This window comes from Elaeis guineensis, chromosome 10, assembly GCF_000442705.2.
Source record: "Elaeis guineensis isolate ETL-2024a chromosome 10, EG11, whole genome shotgun sequence".
Lineage (NCBI taxonomy): Eukaryota > Viridiplantae > Streptophyta > Magnoliopsida > Arecales > Arecaceae > Elaeis > Elaeis guineensis.
Window position 1 is genome coordinate 1,744,616 of NC_026002.2, and position 16,101 is coordinate 1,760,716.

Below are 16,101 nucleotides of genomic sequence, written 5' to 3' on the forward strand. Positions count from 1 at the left end.
GCATTGCTTATGTGAACACTGCAAGAATTTGCTGCAACTGAGGCTATGGAAGATTTGTAGTCATCTCTCTCCCTTTCATTGAGAAAGATCAACCAAATTACCTAAAGAAATTTACATATTTTTTCATTTACATTTTTTTTTAATTTTAGTTTTGAAGGCACCCATCATTCTTAGTCAATATATAGAGCTTCGTAATCCGATCAATACGAAATTTTTTATGTACTTTATTTACTCTCTTAGGCTCTTAGCTCAAGGTTTGTAAAGCACAATAATTTTTGAATATTGTTTACTTTAGTTTTTGCAGAACATTTTGACTTCTCTTGTTTTAGATTTTATGATGCTTTATTTTTGTTTAATAATTTTTTATAGGCATTTTGAATAGATATTTTGGACTATGTATGGGTACTTTAGGATTGAAAGTTTGACAATTAATATTTTTATATAATATTTAGGATATTTTAGCATATTGTGATGGTACTTTATATTCAAAATTCACGCATGATATTTGTCTATAATTTTCAAACGAATGCAATCAAACTCCTACCTCATCCAATGCTTGCTTGGACGGGTTCATTTCTTGCTATTTGACGAAGAGATGGTTTAATTTTGAACTGGAATCGGTTTTATTTGCACCCGTAAAATTTGATATGGGTCCACATCTGCGAGTTTTGAATTGGTCTGCTCGGAGGTATGACCATCAGATAGGATGGGTTGGTATAGAATGGCAGGAGAGGCTTAAGAGAAATAAATATATAAATAAATAAAGAAAAACTTGGACTGCCACGATCGTACCCAGACCCTTGCGTAGGTCTAATTATTAGACGGTGGGTCCAGTGGACAGCCCAATGGTAACTCGCCACGTTACCCTCGTATAAACGCTTTTGGGTTGGTCCATAGACCTGACCTATGTAATAATTTCTCCTCGTCTGGCTCGATCGCCTCGTACAGTTGTACTGGAGACTCAACGAATAGGAATCATACTCGCCCACCCTAATAAGACATTCTTATTTGGCGCGCTCGAAGACAAGCGTGGTCCGCGACGATCCCACCAAGATGCCAAATATCGAGCGTCCCATACCATCGCACCACATCTCACGGATCTCGTGACGCGATACCGTCCAAGCCAAAAGTAGAATCGAGAAAACCATCCTCCACTACAATCTTCACAACAAAGATTACAAACCGAACCAGACGATTCTTTTTAGTCCTGCGATATTTTATTCGTTCATCTTACCTCCGCTCCGGTTCGTAACTTGGCGGGGAACTACAATTTTGCAATCGCCTCCATGGCGACCGGCATGCGCCCACGGGCCGAAGCGGGAGCCGCGCTACCCGTCGTCTTTCTTCTTCTTCTTCTATATATCGGTACCATCGTCTTTGTTTAATCTCCAAAAGAAACTAATAAAAGAAAAAGAGTTCCGCCATAAATCTATAGGGGGAGGGAGCTCACAGATGGCCCCTCAACTGGGTTCATGTAGGTCCAACTCGGAGAAGCGGAGCAAGGAGAGGCTGCTCTCCTCGTGTCACGAGGAGGGGGAGTGGGGGTTCGCCCTCGACTTCGATGAGGAGGAGGAGAGAGGATGCCTTCGGCGGATCGGCGACGGGATCGCCGGGATGTGGGGCAAGGCGTGGGAGCTGGTGGTGAGGCTGTGGAATTTCGGGCGTTCGGATCCGAGGAAGGTCATTTTCGGCGCAAAGGTGGGTCTCGCGCTCACTCTGACCTCGTTCATCATCTTCCTCAAGGAGCCTTCCATTGACCTCACCAAGAACTCCGTCTGGGCCATCCTCACCGTCGTCGTCGTCTTCGAATTCAGCATAGGTATGCGCAATGATGAATTGATGATGATGATGGGATTGATCAATTTTAATGGAGTTTAAACGGTAGTATTTCGTAGTTGATGTAATTTTTTCGAGCAAGATTTTGAAATTAATTCAAAGTGATGTACTGAATAATCGAAAGCCATTTTAACTGGGGCATCGGATGAAGGGGATGCAAGGGAAATAGATGGAGCAGAGTGATGAAAAAAACATGATGATCTTCGATGGCATGGTGCGCACTGAAGATGGAAGGCCTTAGAAAGATGATCTTTGATTGAGGTGTTAGAGGTGGTAACTTTGAATTTGAAGTGATGAAAAAGATGGTTTTTAAGCATTATCTTTAGGAATGATTTGTATGGTTGTGTGACTTGATTACAGAGAATTTCTTTCATTTGATTCGAGAGGGTTAGTCTGGCTAGACCCTGAATTGGTCATGAGACTTAGTGTTTCCTTCGTAGCTTGCATATTGCATGCGAAATAGAAGTTTTTCTGAATGTCAAGATGAATCTATTGTCATGCAGGTTCGACGCTTAGCAAAGGGCTTAATCGGGCTGTAGGAACAGTAACTGCTGGAGGGCTTGCTCTAGGGGTTGCAGAGTTATCCAAATTGACGGGAGATTTTGAGGAGCTGGTCATTAGTATCTGCATCTTTGTTGCTGGTGAGATCTGTACTTGACGACAATATACCTTATTCTGTTCTTTGTGAATTCTGAAAGATAAAGTACTCATTTCTGTTTTTTTTCTTCATGGCCATGCTTTTGGGTGCTAGGGTTTTTTGCAAGCTTTATAAAACTCTACCCAACGATGAAGCCTTATGAATATGGGTTCCGGTGTTTCTTGCTCACATTCTGTGTCGTGATAACGTCGGGATATCGGACAGGGGAATTTATTACAACGGCTGTGAGTCGACTTGTACTTATTGCGCTTGGTGCTGCTGTTAGTTTGGGAATTAATATTTGCATCTACCCAATCTGGGCAGGAGAGGATCTGCATCACTTGGTAGCAAAGAATTTCATGAGCGTAGCAAAGTCTTTGGAAGGTCTTGTTTTGTCTTGTCATTATTTTTTGTCATACTAAAACATCTCTCTTCTTGTTACACAATAATTTTTTCTGAACCATCTTTTTTATTGTCCACCTATTTAAATAGTCATAGCAAGAAGAACTTGCCAATTAAGGATTCCCAACCCAGATTGATGCCATTTGTGTATTGAGCTATTTGAGCTATATTTTTTAGTCCAAATTCCCATCAAATAATTGTGTGAACATTTAATTAGCGCAGTCATCTTGCTGTAGTCAATCATAGATATCCTGAACAAATTGATCCAAAGTATGACATGTATAATCTTCTTTGACAGAGTTATCTCTGGTCTGTATGTTTACCACTGCAAAGATTAACCTAACCTGGATTTAGAATTATCCTTGTAGCTGATTTTGTGTCTATGGTTTTATCAGGCTGTGTCAATAGATACATTCAGTGCATTGAATATGAGAGGATTCCTTCAAAAATTCTTACATATCAAGCTTCTGATGATCCTTTATACAGTGGGTATAGGTCAGCTGTTGAATCAACAAGCCAAGAGGATTCTCTTGTATGTATCTGCTGAAATAATACTTTATCCATGTGCTTGTAGTTGAGCTGGATGTTGATGCGCTGTTACTTGTATCTTTACAGTTAGGCTTTGCTATGTGGGAGCCACCCCATGGTCCTTATAAGATGTTGAGATATCCCTGGAAAAACTATGTTAAAGTTGGTGGTGCGCTAAGGCACTGTGCCTTCACGGTTATGGCATTGCATGGCTGCATACTTTCAGAAATTCAGGTAAAGTGCTTGTGTTGTTATAGTTTCTTTTGATATAATATCTTATTCCTTATGAAGCTCATTATTTGATGTTTATTAGAATTTCTTCCCCGAGATCTGGGATTAAGGATTATTTTGTCTCCCCTCTTGTGCTTGTTTATCATCTTCAATGCCTTTGCATAATATCATATGTAGCCATGAAGTGAAAATAAACCTTTGTCTTCTTTCTTACTAAATTAATCTAATTTGATTGTCAAATGTACTTGGTATCTTAGTTGCTTTGTTTACAAATCCCTTCCGGATTTTGACTTCAATCAGTTCTAATAATAATTCAATGTTTCTTATGCATTGTATGTGTTTGTCTGGTGGCTTAGAAGTGTGAACTCTCGTTTTTCTATCTCAGTGAAGCATCAAATCAAATATAAGTCATACTGAAGTCTTAGGATGATTATTATATAATACTGAAATCTAGGCCACTATTCACAGTTAGGATCCTGAAATCAGCAAAAGTTTACAGGCCCAATTAATGGATATCTCCTGGCCTTCTTCTGAGTGTGTACTCATGCTTGTTTGTACCTGCCAGACATGTGTTGCGGGAAGGTATGGTAGTTGAACGAAAGACACTATACAATGCAAAATCCACATTACCGGAACTGGCACCCTATTCGTAGGCCGATGATATGATACGGCACAGTGCCGTGCCATTTCGATGCATGCCGACAAAGGAGAACTGGCAAGGAAGGGGGAGAGGGAGAAGGAGGGAGGGAGGGGGGAGAGAAAGGTGGAACCATGCTGGTCTGAACTCGGTACAGCTCACTACACAAATCAGACAGTTCGGGGAGGTACATCCTTCCTTCATATCAAGGTATTCCATACCGTGTCGAACCGGTCGGTACATCCCGTATCGTACCGGTACACCCTGTATTGTATCGGACCGACAGAGAACCGGTACGATTCAGTCGATAAATTCGGTACACCAGCAGTACGGAAGGAAAAAAGAAGACAAGTGATAAAAAGAGAGAGAGGAGGAGAGGGAGGGAGGTGGGAGCCGTCGGAGGCCGGCGGCGGCCGGCTGCGGTTGCTGGAGGGCTTTCGAGGCCCGTATCATCCAATAGGACTTTCAAGAGAACGAGAAAGAGAGAGAATGCTCGGAGGGGGGGAGGACCTACTAGATGGACGGCGCCTCCGTCGCGAGGCCCTCGATGGTCGGCGAGCCGACACCAACGGCCTGAGGGCGGTCGAGCGGGCGGCGGAGCCCCTCTGTGGCTCCGCCCCCTTCTTCTTTTCCGAAACAGACAGTCGTCTGTTTTGATTTTTCTTTTCTTTTTTGGTTTTAAACTCATGAAGTTGGCAACCTAGTTGCTGACTTAAGGGATTTTTTTTTAAAAAAAGCAAAAATCGTGAAGCCGGCAAACTATTTGCCAGCTTCACTTAAAACAATATTTAAAAAAAAAACTCGCGAAACAGGGGCGACGCCTCTGTTTAACGTCCGCGGCGCCACGCGCGTGGACTGCGCCCTTCGATGGCCACGGCGGCCAGCCGGAGGCCGTTCGGCGGCCCCGCCGGCTCCTTCCCCTCCCTTTTTTTTTTCTTCCTCCTCTCTCTCTTTTTCTCTCTCTTTCTCTCTTTTTCTTCTTCTGGTTCGGGTCCGCTTACCTTCGTTGGTTTGGTATGGTACGAAATCGTACCGAACTGTACCATCGACTGATCGATATGGCCGACGGTACCGGTTCAGCATACCTTGCTTCATACAATCACTGGAAGGAGGAAACATGCCCAAGAGCCCAACCAACTCTCTTCTAGCAAGAACCCAAACTCGTGAACCTGCCTTCCCTAGTTTGGAGCATTCTATGTTCTTATAAAAGCAAGCTATGCAAGAATTGCAAGTGTTAATAATAGAGATAGTGCTTCAACATTTTGGTTTTAAGATTCTGCAATATTTTTCAGGTAACAGCTATTAAGTATCTGTCCTTGTGAAACTAAAGGTTCATTTGAATCTAGTTTACTGCTAACCAATGGGCTGATGGAAAGGTTATTGTGCTGAACCTGTTTGTCCTGTCGTTGTGGTTGGATGCATGAGCTTTGGTTTATCGGTTTGGACCCTGTACATATTGTTCCTACTAGACCATTGAGCAGCTTGCCAGCAGATTTTGCCAACCTATTACCATTTGTTTATATTTCTCTTGCATGATTCTTGCTTTTCACCGCTTCTAGCAGGTGGAAGCCTATTATCAATTTCATAGAACATAAAATGAAAGGAGCATTAATGCACCCTCTCTTCCTTCCCTTTTAGCCATCTCTCATATTGGCAACCTGATGGAGCCACAGTCAGGATTTTGATTTGATACGAGTTTTTTCCTTTTGCTGATGACAATCATTGTGTGGAAGCCTTAAATAAGAACTGGAAACTTGGCTTTGGACATTAGAAAAGCTTTAGAACCCTGTAAACTCTTGATGCTGCTGTTTTAAGATCTGGGGTCATTGATTAGAGATCTTATGTTATTGGGACCTGAAAAGTCAGATCATATTGTGAATTTGATATTTGTTGGCAAATATTATCCAATATGAGGTTCTGTTATTCAGACGTGAACATGAGCAAATTGCGAACTATAGGAGAGGTCATCTCTCTCTCTCTCTCACCCCTCTTTTCCTGTGTCTGTCTGTCTGGGGATCAATATCCAATTTAGGTCCAAAACAGTGCAAAATTATGCCAATTGAGAACATTGACAATTATGACTTTGAATTCCAATAGCTAATGGATTTGTTAATGGCTTTGTAGCTTCTTGTTATGGTTTATTCAGCTTTTGGATGTTGATAAAGTGATGATAGGTTAATGCTCTTGTGGTCAATGATTGCATATTGAAATAAACCTTTTTTTCTAATACTACATGGGACTGATTCAGCTTGTCTAGTTATTTGAAGCATCAGTAAATTGGCCCCTTGCTTTTTAGTTCTGGAACTTTTCTAGTTCAGAAGCCTTACATGATTTTATTGGATGTAAAAGAGAAATTCTCATTGAAGGAACAAATTTATCAAAGCACCATTCTAGAATCTATACATAATAGGAGATGCTCTTTGTAGCATGCCCCTAACTAGCCATATTGGCGGGAGATCTATTTCAAGGCTTGCTATATGCGGTCAAATTCTGATTCAAGATAGGGTTAAGATCTGGTGTATCAAGCCTGTATCACATCTTGTGACACTATAAGCGCAATATGGCCCTTTTATCTATTCGGGGTTCACTGAATCAGCGCATACCCTAGGGTAAACGTGTTTATAGACAGTGCTCAATAGAGGGTTAGGTGATGCAGCATAGTTGAGCATACTTCAAATATTGGACAACTGGAGTTATGTTAGGTTGATCCAGCTTAACTTGGACAACATCAGAGTCCATTATATGGAGAATAGGCAGAGCAACACCTCCATGTCTGAGCATGACCTAAAGTGATCCAACAAGAAAAATAGTCGTCAGTAGCTATTTGGCCTAAGCAAGATTCACTCTCTATGTTTAAAGGTGATGAACTTCTTGGATATGACACAAAATGACATACCAACTTGTGCTCAACCAATATTACCCAATATGAGTCATACTAGAACCTTTGTTAGATTTTGATTCTTGATCATTTTTGTTTGAGTAGTTTATATCCTAGCATGATTCAATGGATAACCATGAGTACTTGGCATTTTAATGGGCTTTGATATCTACAAATACATCTCCACATGCCCACGTTTACAAAAAGTTACTAAATTTTTTTCTTTTTACATCCTAGGTTGAGTGAAGTCAATAATTTATAAACCTCATTTTGGACTTGATAGATTCTAAAAAAACAAGGTACAAACTTCGCAAGCCTTAGTGAACTTACAGTTCTAGCAAGGCTTCGATAGAATGGCTTATCCCCACATTTGTGTACCCTACTCCTTTAGTTGCTCTGGAGACTGGCTATAGATTCCTTTGCTTGCTTTTTGACATAGTTTTGCAAAAACCTATTCATGCTTTTATGGGACCAAGTCAGTTTTTCGGTTCATGACCTCTTCTAGTACATAATGAGATTGGATCATAAAAAAGATGAGTTGAATTATGATGTTTCATTGGCAATTCAGTTCTGAAGCAATGATGGTTTGATATCCTTCCTATAATTCTAAAGGCTTGCCAAATTTGATGTGCTTGGAACTAAGCATTGCACCTATTTCAAGTTTTCTAGAAATTATGATGCATTTTCATGTCTCTAGCTTGTTGGTCTTTTTAAGCTGCCATGCTTAAAAATATCTCAGAAAATAGCATCTGCATATGCTCAAAGTTTGTTGAACCGGTACCAAGACCCATATTGATTGGCCATCACTTTGGTACGGTATCGACATGGTACGATAAGGCATGTTGGTTCTGAACCAATATGCCAATTTTCTTTTTTTTTTTTTGGATTTTTCAATTTGTTTTAGCTCTCAAGATTCCTAATCTTTTTTTTTCTTGAATGATTTTAATCTCAAATTGATGTTTCTTAATATTATTTGATGTTTCTATCACTCTAATACACCCTTAATGATACTTCTTGATGTTTTTGAGCAATCTTTCTATGCTAATGTGGCATTATCTGGAATAAAAAAAGAAAGAGATGCTTTATGTGGATCTCAAGTCTTGAAAAGTGAAAGCCAGTAGTGGTGGATTTGTGAAAGATGTCATGATTTTTGAGGATGATTTAGTGGTAACACACTAAATGCTTGTCCATATTTTTAAGTGATCTTTTTGCATTAATGTGGTATTAGTTGAATTGCATGTATTTAAAGTATATATATCAAAATCTAAAATCTCATCGAGTATCAAGGTCACTCATAAATATTCGGATCATTTGTATAATCAGGAGGCACATTGGTCTATCACTCTAACCAAGTGGCATTATAGTCTTGTATGCTTATCTTATAAGGTATGCACGCTAGATTATAATTGGTCTCAGATCTCTTGCTTAACCTCTAGCTTTGACAGATGTCCCCCGATTGATAATACGACTATGGAGGGATCCATCCGAATATACCCGTAGTAAAATTCAAATTTTTAATATTTTTAATATTAATTATATTTTTTTATTATTTTCAAATAAAAATATTGGGATTAGTTATGCTTTTAGTCTCCGAAGTTATCCGCCTTTTTTTGAAAAGGTCTCTAAAGTTCAAAAACCTAATGTTTAGTCCTGTAATATATGAATCATTTTAATGTGGTGCTTATCTGAGATTTCAGTCACTTTCTTGTTAGATATATGCCCTAGAAGCCAATTAGGCTAACACATGTAATCTTTCTAAGGGCATAACTTGTAATTTTGACTTATTAATAAAATAAATTTGGATTATTTTTCATTCATATTGTGTGATGTGTCTATAAATCATCCAATGAATTAATAAGATGATGATACATATTCTCAAGAGTTGAGAATTTGAGGCATATATTATTGTTGGTTAATTCATGAAATGCTCCTGATCGTAGAATCATCACAGAGATGGTGATTGATTCGGATAGATTGGTGCATGGATCGCTTTTCTTAGGGGCAGATGAGTCTTGAATGTACAGTGTGGAGATACTGGAGCGAGAGTGTAGGTGATTGTTAGAGAATAAGGGTGTCGAGCGTGATCAACACGAATAGTCACTTGGATATCTGTCTTCTCTTCAGTGACATACTCGATACTATAGTAGTGTGATTAATTCTCTGACTTACGGTGCCTCGGTATTCATATTGAGGTTGCTGTAGTTTGACTACACTATAACTCGGTCTCCTAACTATATGGAGCCTTAAGGTGAATGTTGGCTGCAGTAGATTCATTGTAGGAATAGGGTATGTACTTAGATGGGATCTATCGATCTTGATAGAAAAGGAGAAGTCCTGTATGAACCAAGAAATTGAGTTCGGAAGTCCATGGCCATGTCAAGTGTGAATGATAGAAAGGAGTTTTCATAAAGTTTCACAAAGAACTCAGGTTGATTGAGTCTTACATATGACAGATGAGATTGACGAGTTATCCATGATCTCCATCTTGTCGGAACTTACGATAGAAAAATCGAATCACACGGTAACTGCACCTAGAGGTTTATCCATTAAGTTCTGTTGGATTGGTATTACATACTGCTAGTATCACTGATGGATTGTGGGATCAATTGAGAATTATTTCGATGATTAATAATTCTTAAATTGGCTAAATTAAAAGTGTTTCAATCTATTGAAAGGAGTTCTAATGATATTGTTGACGAAGATCACAATATATCGTACTACTAGATAGAATTGAACCTATGAGGCCACACACAAAGGGAATTGGTCTAAGATTGTGCAATTGGGCTCATAAGGTTCCAATTGGGTTAGAATTTGTGAAATCCTATTGGATTTAGGAAAATCATGCTAGCACATGGTAAATCCAAATCCTCATTAGACTTGAATCCCTATGAGATGGGGGTTGGATCAAGTCAATTGCATGCAATATGGGCAGTCAAGAGTTGGTTTTCCATCAACATTGAGCTTGAAGGAAATTGAGCTCGTGCCCAATTGGATTGGATCCATGGGTTGGCGCCCCCTTTGGCCTTATGTGACAAGGATTAGGAGAGCTAGATGGAGCACACGGCCCATCAGATTTTGGATGCCAAAAAGAGAAAGAAAGAGGCACCATAAAGTCCTTGTGGGACAGTGGGAGTAGGAGTTGATTTTGGTTAAAAGTCCTTGTAAGATAAAGATTTGATTTGATCAAAGTTCTAAACCAAATAGGATTGTTTTAAGATCTATAAAAGGGCCTTGAGATGTGATCTCTAAATACGATGAAAAGTCCTTAGCCCATGCCTTTCTCAAGCTCTCCATGCCCCCTCTCTCCCTCTCTTCCTCATGCCTCCACGCCCAAGAGTTAGACGTTCTTTGGCTTCCACATACAAGGCATCAAGGCGTCCTCCTTCTACACGCCAAGGGTTGGGGTCTTGCTTAGAGAGGAGTTCTCTCTTCTTCTTTCTCCTTCCCTTAGAGGTGTGCTGGTTTCTTGGAGAAAAAACTTAAGAGCCAAGAGGAGCTTGCTAAATCATTCTCGTGGAGGCTGAACACTTGTGCGGCTCTTCAAAGAACTCAAAAAGATATCCACGATCATCAAATCGCGATGAATAACTACCCGCGCAAAGATGAAGATGAGATCTTCATACTTATGCTATTTATATATTAATTTTATGCTTAGATCTTAAGGACATGATAGATCTGATCTCATGAGATGAGATCTAACAGATGCATGCTAGATTAGTGTTTTTCTGCTGCATAAAAATTTTTTAAAGATCTAGCATGCATGTCCTACGTTTTTCCTATATTTCTCTCATCGTAAATTGCAGTTGGCGATAATCGATGCTTACATGGAGAAAATAAATGCTTATGTGGCAAAACCTGCCTAAACAGAGATGATGTGATGTAGATGATGTGGCCATTTTACATGATATTAAGGATTTCTGTGCAACTTATGTTTAGTTTAATTGTATGTTACGTTCCAATATTCAAATGTCAGTTGAAACTTTAAATTCTGCAATCACTGTTGGGTCAAGCAAGTATCTACACTTGGTAGCATCTGATGTGAATCAAAATTAGATATGGATATGCTGTTTTATGTTTGTCATTTTCTTTTGTTTTTTTTATCAGTGAAAATCATCCTGCGCTTATTGCTGGGAAAAGCCATCGATGCTTCCAGTTTTTTTTGAACTAATGATAATACTCACAATTCAATAACATCAATGAATAAACACTGCAGACCCTACCTATTGCACTCTCTCCTCCAGGATTGCAGCTTCCACAGCTGTCTCCACTCAGTCAAATGCATCTGCCTCTGTCTCTATCTCCACTGCTGGATCAAAAGAAAAGATTTTGGAGTTGAGGAAAAAAGAGAGAAGGTCCATCCTGATCCACATTTGGATATACTTCCCATCAACTGCTTTTGGTGCTTGCTTTGGTGCTTGTAGCCTCATATAAAGATCACGATCACGTCTCATATAAGAAAAAAGATAGGATGGCTACATATGGGAACAGAAACCATTAGAAAGCTTCAAGACATAGGTACCAAAAACCCATCTAATCCAATCTTAGGGAACCTTGGGTAATAGCTAGAGGACAAAAGGACTCATTGTTTGATCTGCATAGTTATTCTGGTGCAATTTGTATGGGGTTGACATTTTTACCAATTTAAAGCCTTCACAGTTAAACAAAAAAAATAATCTTAAATATCAGGGAATCTTGATGGTGGAACATAATTATGAGGCTGCATGCTGGTGACCTTACCATCCAAATCATGTTGGGCCATAAGATATTTATTTTTAATGACATTTCTAATTTTCTGTATTGTGCTTTCTGCTCAACTTATGAATATTTTGCTGACACCAACTTGCATAAAAGTAATCTATGTCATCCTTTAGCAATGTGAATAACAAGGCCACATTAGAGATGACACTATATTGTCTAAATACATACTGATTTGTCAGTGTCTACAAATAGTTGTATAATGTCTGTGTTCAACTGTTATCCTGCTATGTGCTGAAGATGGTTGTATCTTTCTTCACAGTCCAATACGCGGTATTCATTTGATTATCACACATGATCTAAGAAACTTTTTTCTGTTAGGTATATATGATAGAGTGCCAAATTGTCAAGAATCGTTTTAAATGTTGGCTAATTTATTATACCAGCAATATTTAGTAATCTTATGTCTTTCTCCAAATCCTAATAATCAGCACAATGGAGTTAATGTGGATACACGTTTCTTGCTAAATCCTGTGGGCATGGATGTGCAATAGATTGTCTTTTCATGGTGGTACCAATCTGGGAGCTACTATGTGCATAAACTTCAATAAAAATCTATGATTAAGAAGTTAAAATGCTCTCCTAGATCTTGTTGTCAAATGTGGAACAGAAATCTCCTTGCAACCCCCTGGTTCTTTTTCCTATGCATGCTTGTGCAAGCATTCTTTGGACTATTTATTTTCTTGAACATGCAATTTTTTTCTCGTGTTGCCACTTGACTGTTTGAAAGTTTACTGTAGGCCCCACGTGAAAGCAGGGAAGTTTTTAGCAGTGAGCTGCAGAGAGTAGGCATTGAAGGTGCTAAAGTGTTACACGAGCTAGGAAACAGAGTCAAGAAAATGATGAAATTGAATCCCGGGAACATCCTCCTTGAAGTCCATGAGGCTGCTGACAAGCTGCAGAAGAAGATAGACCAGAAATCGTATCTTCTGGTGAATTCAGAAAGCTGGGAATTGGGAAGGCAGCCTGAAATAATTAAGGATGCCTTAGATTGTGTCAACATGTTGGAAGGTAAAAAGAAATACCTCCAAACCAAATCTCACAGCGAGACGGTGCTTAATCTTCAACCAGTCCAATTATCAAGTAGTTGGGATGCTCATAACTCAATCAACAATGCAGTTGACTCCCCAGGAGCAACAGAGTTCAAACATCAGGTATCATGGCCTGCAAGGGGGTCATTTATTTCTGATGCAATACCTAATGAGGAAGAGTTAAAAACATATGAAAGTGCTAGTGCATTGTCATTGGCTACATTTGCTTCACTTCTGATTGAGTTTGTCGCAAGACTTCAGAATCTTGTGGATGCATTTGTAGAGCTGAGCGAGAAAGCTAACTTTAAGGAGGCCATAGATGAACCTGCAGCAGAGATGACTGGTTTCGGCACCAGTATATACAAGTTTGTTGGATTAAAGGATTGAGAATCAGATAAGAGGGTGGTTGCTCTTAGTACATTGAGGACATCTGGTTTAAATACAAGGTATTAATAAAAGTTGAATGGTTTGACCTAGAATGCATCCTCTTTATGTACTTGAAGACACTGCCTTAATGGAAACAAGGTGATGCCTTGTCCTTGACTGACTCAATAAATTCGTCTAACCGGCCATCGCATCAACACTATAATATAATACAACACCAACTATTCCCCGACGCTAAAGTGAAATATTGTTTTCCATAGGCTGTGAACTGGGTTAATATTATCAGAATGTAACTGGCCTAGATTTTTTATATTCTTTTAGATGGTCGTATAGTATTTTTGCTGACCACCACATTACAGTTTAACTATTTGTTCATTCATATATTTTATCTATCAATTTATTCAATCGATTAGCATGTCTTTCTTTTCTTTCTTTTCCTGGGAACATTCTTTATATGTTGTCATGAATTATTGCATGACAGCTTGTTCAAAGAAACAATGAAGGATATTTGACACCTCGTTCATCATGTTTGACTGCCATTTGATGATTAGCCCCAGTTGACTGAAAGTGTTATTCTTGCCTTTAATATTTGATTTCTGGTTATAAATAATTGTATGCAAAACAGATACATGTGTACAAGAACAAGTGTAAAAGTGTGTAAAACATGTTCTAGTGCATGCAAAACTTCAGCGTAAATGGGTATAGGACTCAACCATAAGTGCAACGTTAAATGCCAAGTTCATACGGAGTAAATGTGTGATGGCAGTGGACTAGAGGATGGGGTGTCATGTTTTCTGAAAATTAAAGACAAACAAAAGCACTTTTTGAAAGAAGAGCATTTATTGTCAGCTGAATTAGAGTAATTTAGATATTATCATTTTACTCCACCTGCTATGCTTGCTGAAGTCCTCATCAGCAATTTCTAAATGTAATGGAAAATATTGCACAGGAAACAGATGGTTGGCTCCGAGTAAAAGTTTTGCATTGTTCGATTGCTGTGTTGTGTGGATTCTGGTTTGATTGTTTGAATGTTACTGATGTAACTATGACTGTCTCTCCAGACTCCATCCCAAAGATGAACTTATATTCAATCCATGTTATGTTCAAAATGGCCGCACCAATGCAGTGTCACAAACTATTTAATTGCACCGTCTTAAATTATAAGTTAGCTTTGTACCCTGTAAAGACCTTTTTGATATGATCTGTTTTCTGAGGGAACTAAATAGAGTCTATTAGTGTCGAAGTTTTCAGAAACAAATCTGAGAACCAAGAGAAACATGGAGCGGGAATTCAAAAACTATTTAAATACATCCAGAACACCTATATTTAAATACATAAGACTGTTCAAGTTAGGGGATAATTAATAACATAGCAATTACACAAAGAGGAGAGCCACTATGCTCCAGCATAGAAACCCCAACAAGAGATACAACAGCTCCAAACCAGGTATAGGCAGGCACTGCTACTCCAAACATGCCCTCTGTCAAGAGTACAACAGTTACCTGCTCAATAATATGAAAATCCAGAATATTTATTCTAGTAATATTGCTTCCGTATGTTTTGAATTATTAAAATAGCTAAAATATGTTCTAATAGAAACTATAAAGGACAAAAACGAAAAAGGAACATGCAGCATCAGAAATGAAGAGCCCAAGGGCCTAGAAAAAGTAGGCCAAACTAACCCATAATCCTAATTCTATTCCCACAGCAAGAGTTTGGCAATCTTCACATGCTTTTAAGACAAATGGAATGAATAGAATAGCTGCAAAAGCAAATCTTATTACAGTAAATAGTGCCGGATCCATAGTCAGTTGAATCTATTTTATGGCAGAAATAATGCTGGTTGTAAAATGATGAAACAATGAATATAAAGGATATATGAACATGCCAAAAAAAAAAAAAAATACAATGAAATCTATCATAATCTAAATAAAATTTTAGTTCAAAAGCTTAGGATGTGTTCGGTTACACTTTTTGATTTTTAATTTTTAAAAAATATTTTTTATTTTCTTTGATTTTTGTTATTGAGTAAAAGTAAAAAAATAAAAAGTATGTTTAGTAACTACGTTGCTATAAAGTAAAAAACAACATTTGAAGATGGCAAGTGAAGAGCTCAATAAGGAAGAAGGTTTCGAGAAAGGAGGGAGAAAGGGGTAGGGAGGTAAAGAGCTCGACGAGGGAGAAGAGTTCGGACTTTTTACTTTTTGGTTTAGTGTTTTAGATGTGGGAAAGTAAAAAAAAATAGAAAAATAAGTTTTAAAAAATAAAATAATTTTACTTTATATATAAAATAATTATTTTGATTTTTACTTTTTGCTTTTCATGATGTTATCAAATATTACTCTTTGATTTTTACTTTTTAAAAATAAAAAAATAAAAAAGTATTTTTTTTAATGGCTAATCAATCGCACCCTTAGTTTATATAGTGTTTGGCTATCAGGAGGATGGTGAGACAAAGGAAAATTTGTTAGAACCGAATTTATTAGAACTGAGTCTTCTATCTCAATATTTGGTAGTCAAAACGAAGTTCTTCAAGATAATACATTTTATTGATTTTCTCCAACCACCCTAAAATCTTTTCTTGACAAAAGGTAGCAATTTTAGTAAGAAAAATAAAGCTTGATCAATTCTCTACATGGTCAGGATAGAATAATAGCAAATTAAATCATCCCACACCCCACACCTAACAACCTCTACACACTAAAAAACTCTATATAACTTTCTCTTTGATTTTCTTAGTGCAACCAAAAATTTCCACATTTTTTCCATCAGAGAAAAATGT

General features: G+C 38.2%; 1 protein-coding gene across 2 annotated transcripts; it reads left to right on the forward strand.

The window, feature by feature from the left end:
• The first annotated feature begins 1,219 nt into the window (after positions 1 to 1,219).
• On the forward strand, positions 1,220 to 13,738 carry LOC105053236 (aluminum-activated malate transporter 9). 2 transcript variants are annotated; one of them, XM_073244575.1, is made up of 7 exons: positions 1,220 to 1,365; positions 1,479 to 1,819; positions 2,340 to 2,477; positions 2,588 to 2,857; positions 3,271 to 3,407; positions 3,491 to 3,637; positions 12,645 to 13,738. In XM_073244575.1, the coding sequence occupies exons 2-7, from the start codon at positions 1,615 to 1,617 to the stop codon at positions 13,320 to 13,322; spliced, it is 1,575 nt and encodes a 524-aa protein (XP_073100676.1). In that variant the 5' UTR covers positions 1,220 to 1,365; positions 1,479 to 1,614; the 3' UTR covers positions 13,323 to 13,738. The 2 variants fall into 2 exon arrangements, with proteins under 2 accessions (XP_073100676.1, XP_010932631.1); XM_010934329.4 differs by having other exon boundaries at positions 1,289 to 1,819.
• The last annotated feature ends 2,363 nt before the right edge of the window (positions 13,739 to 16,101 follow it).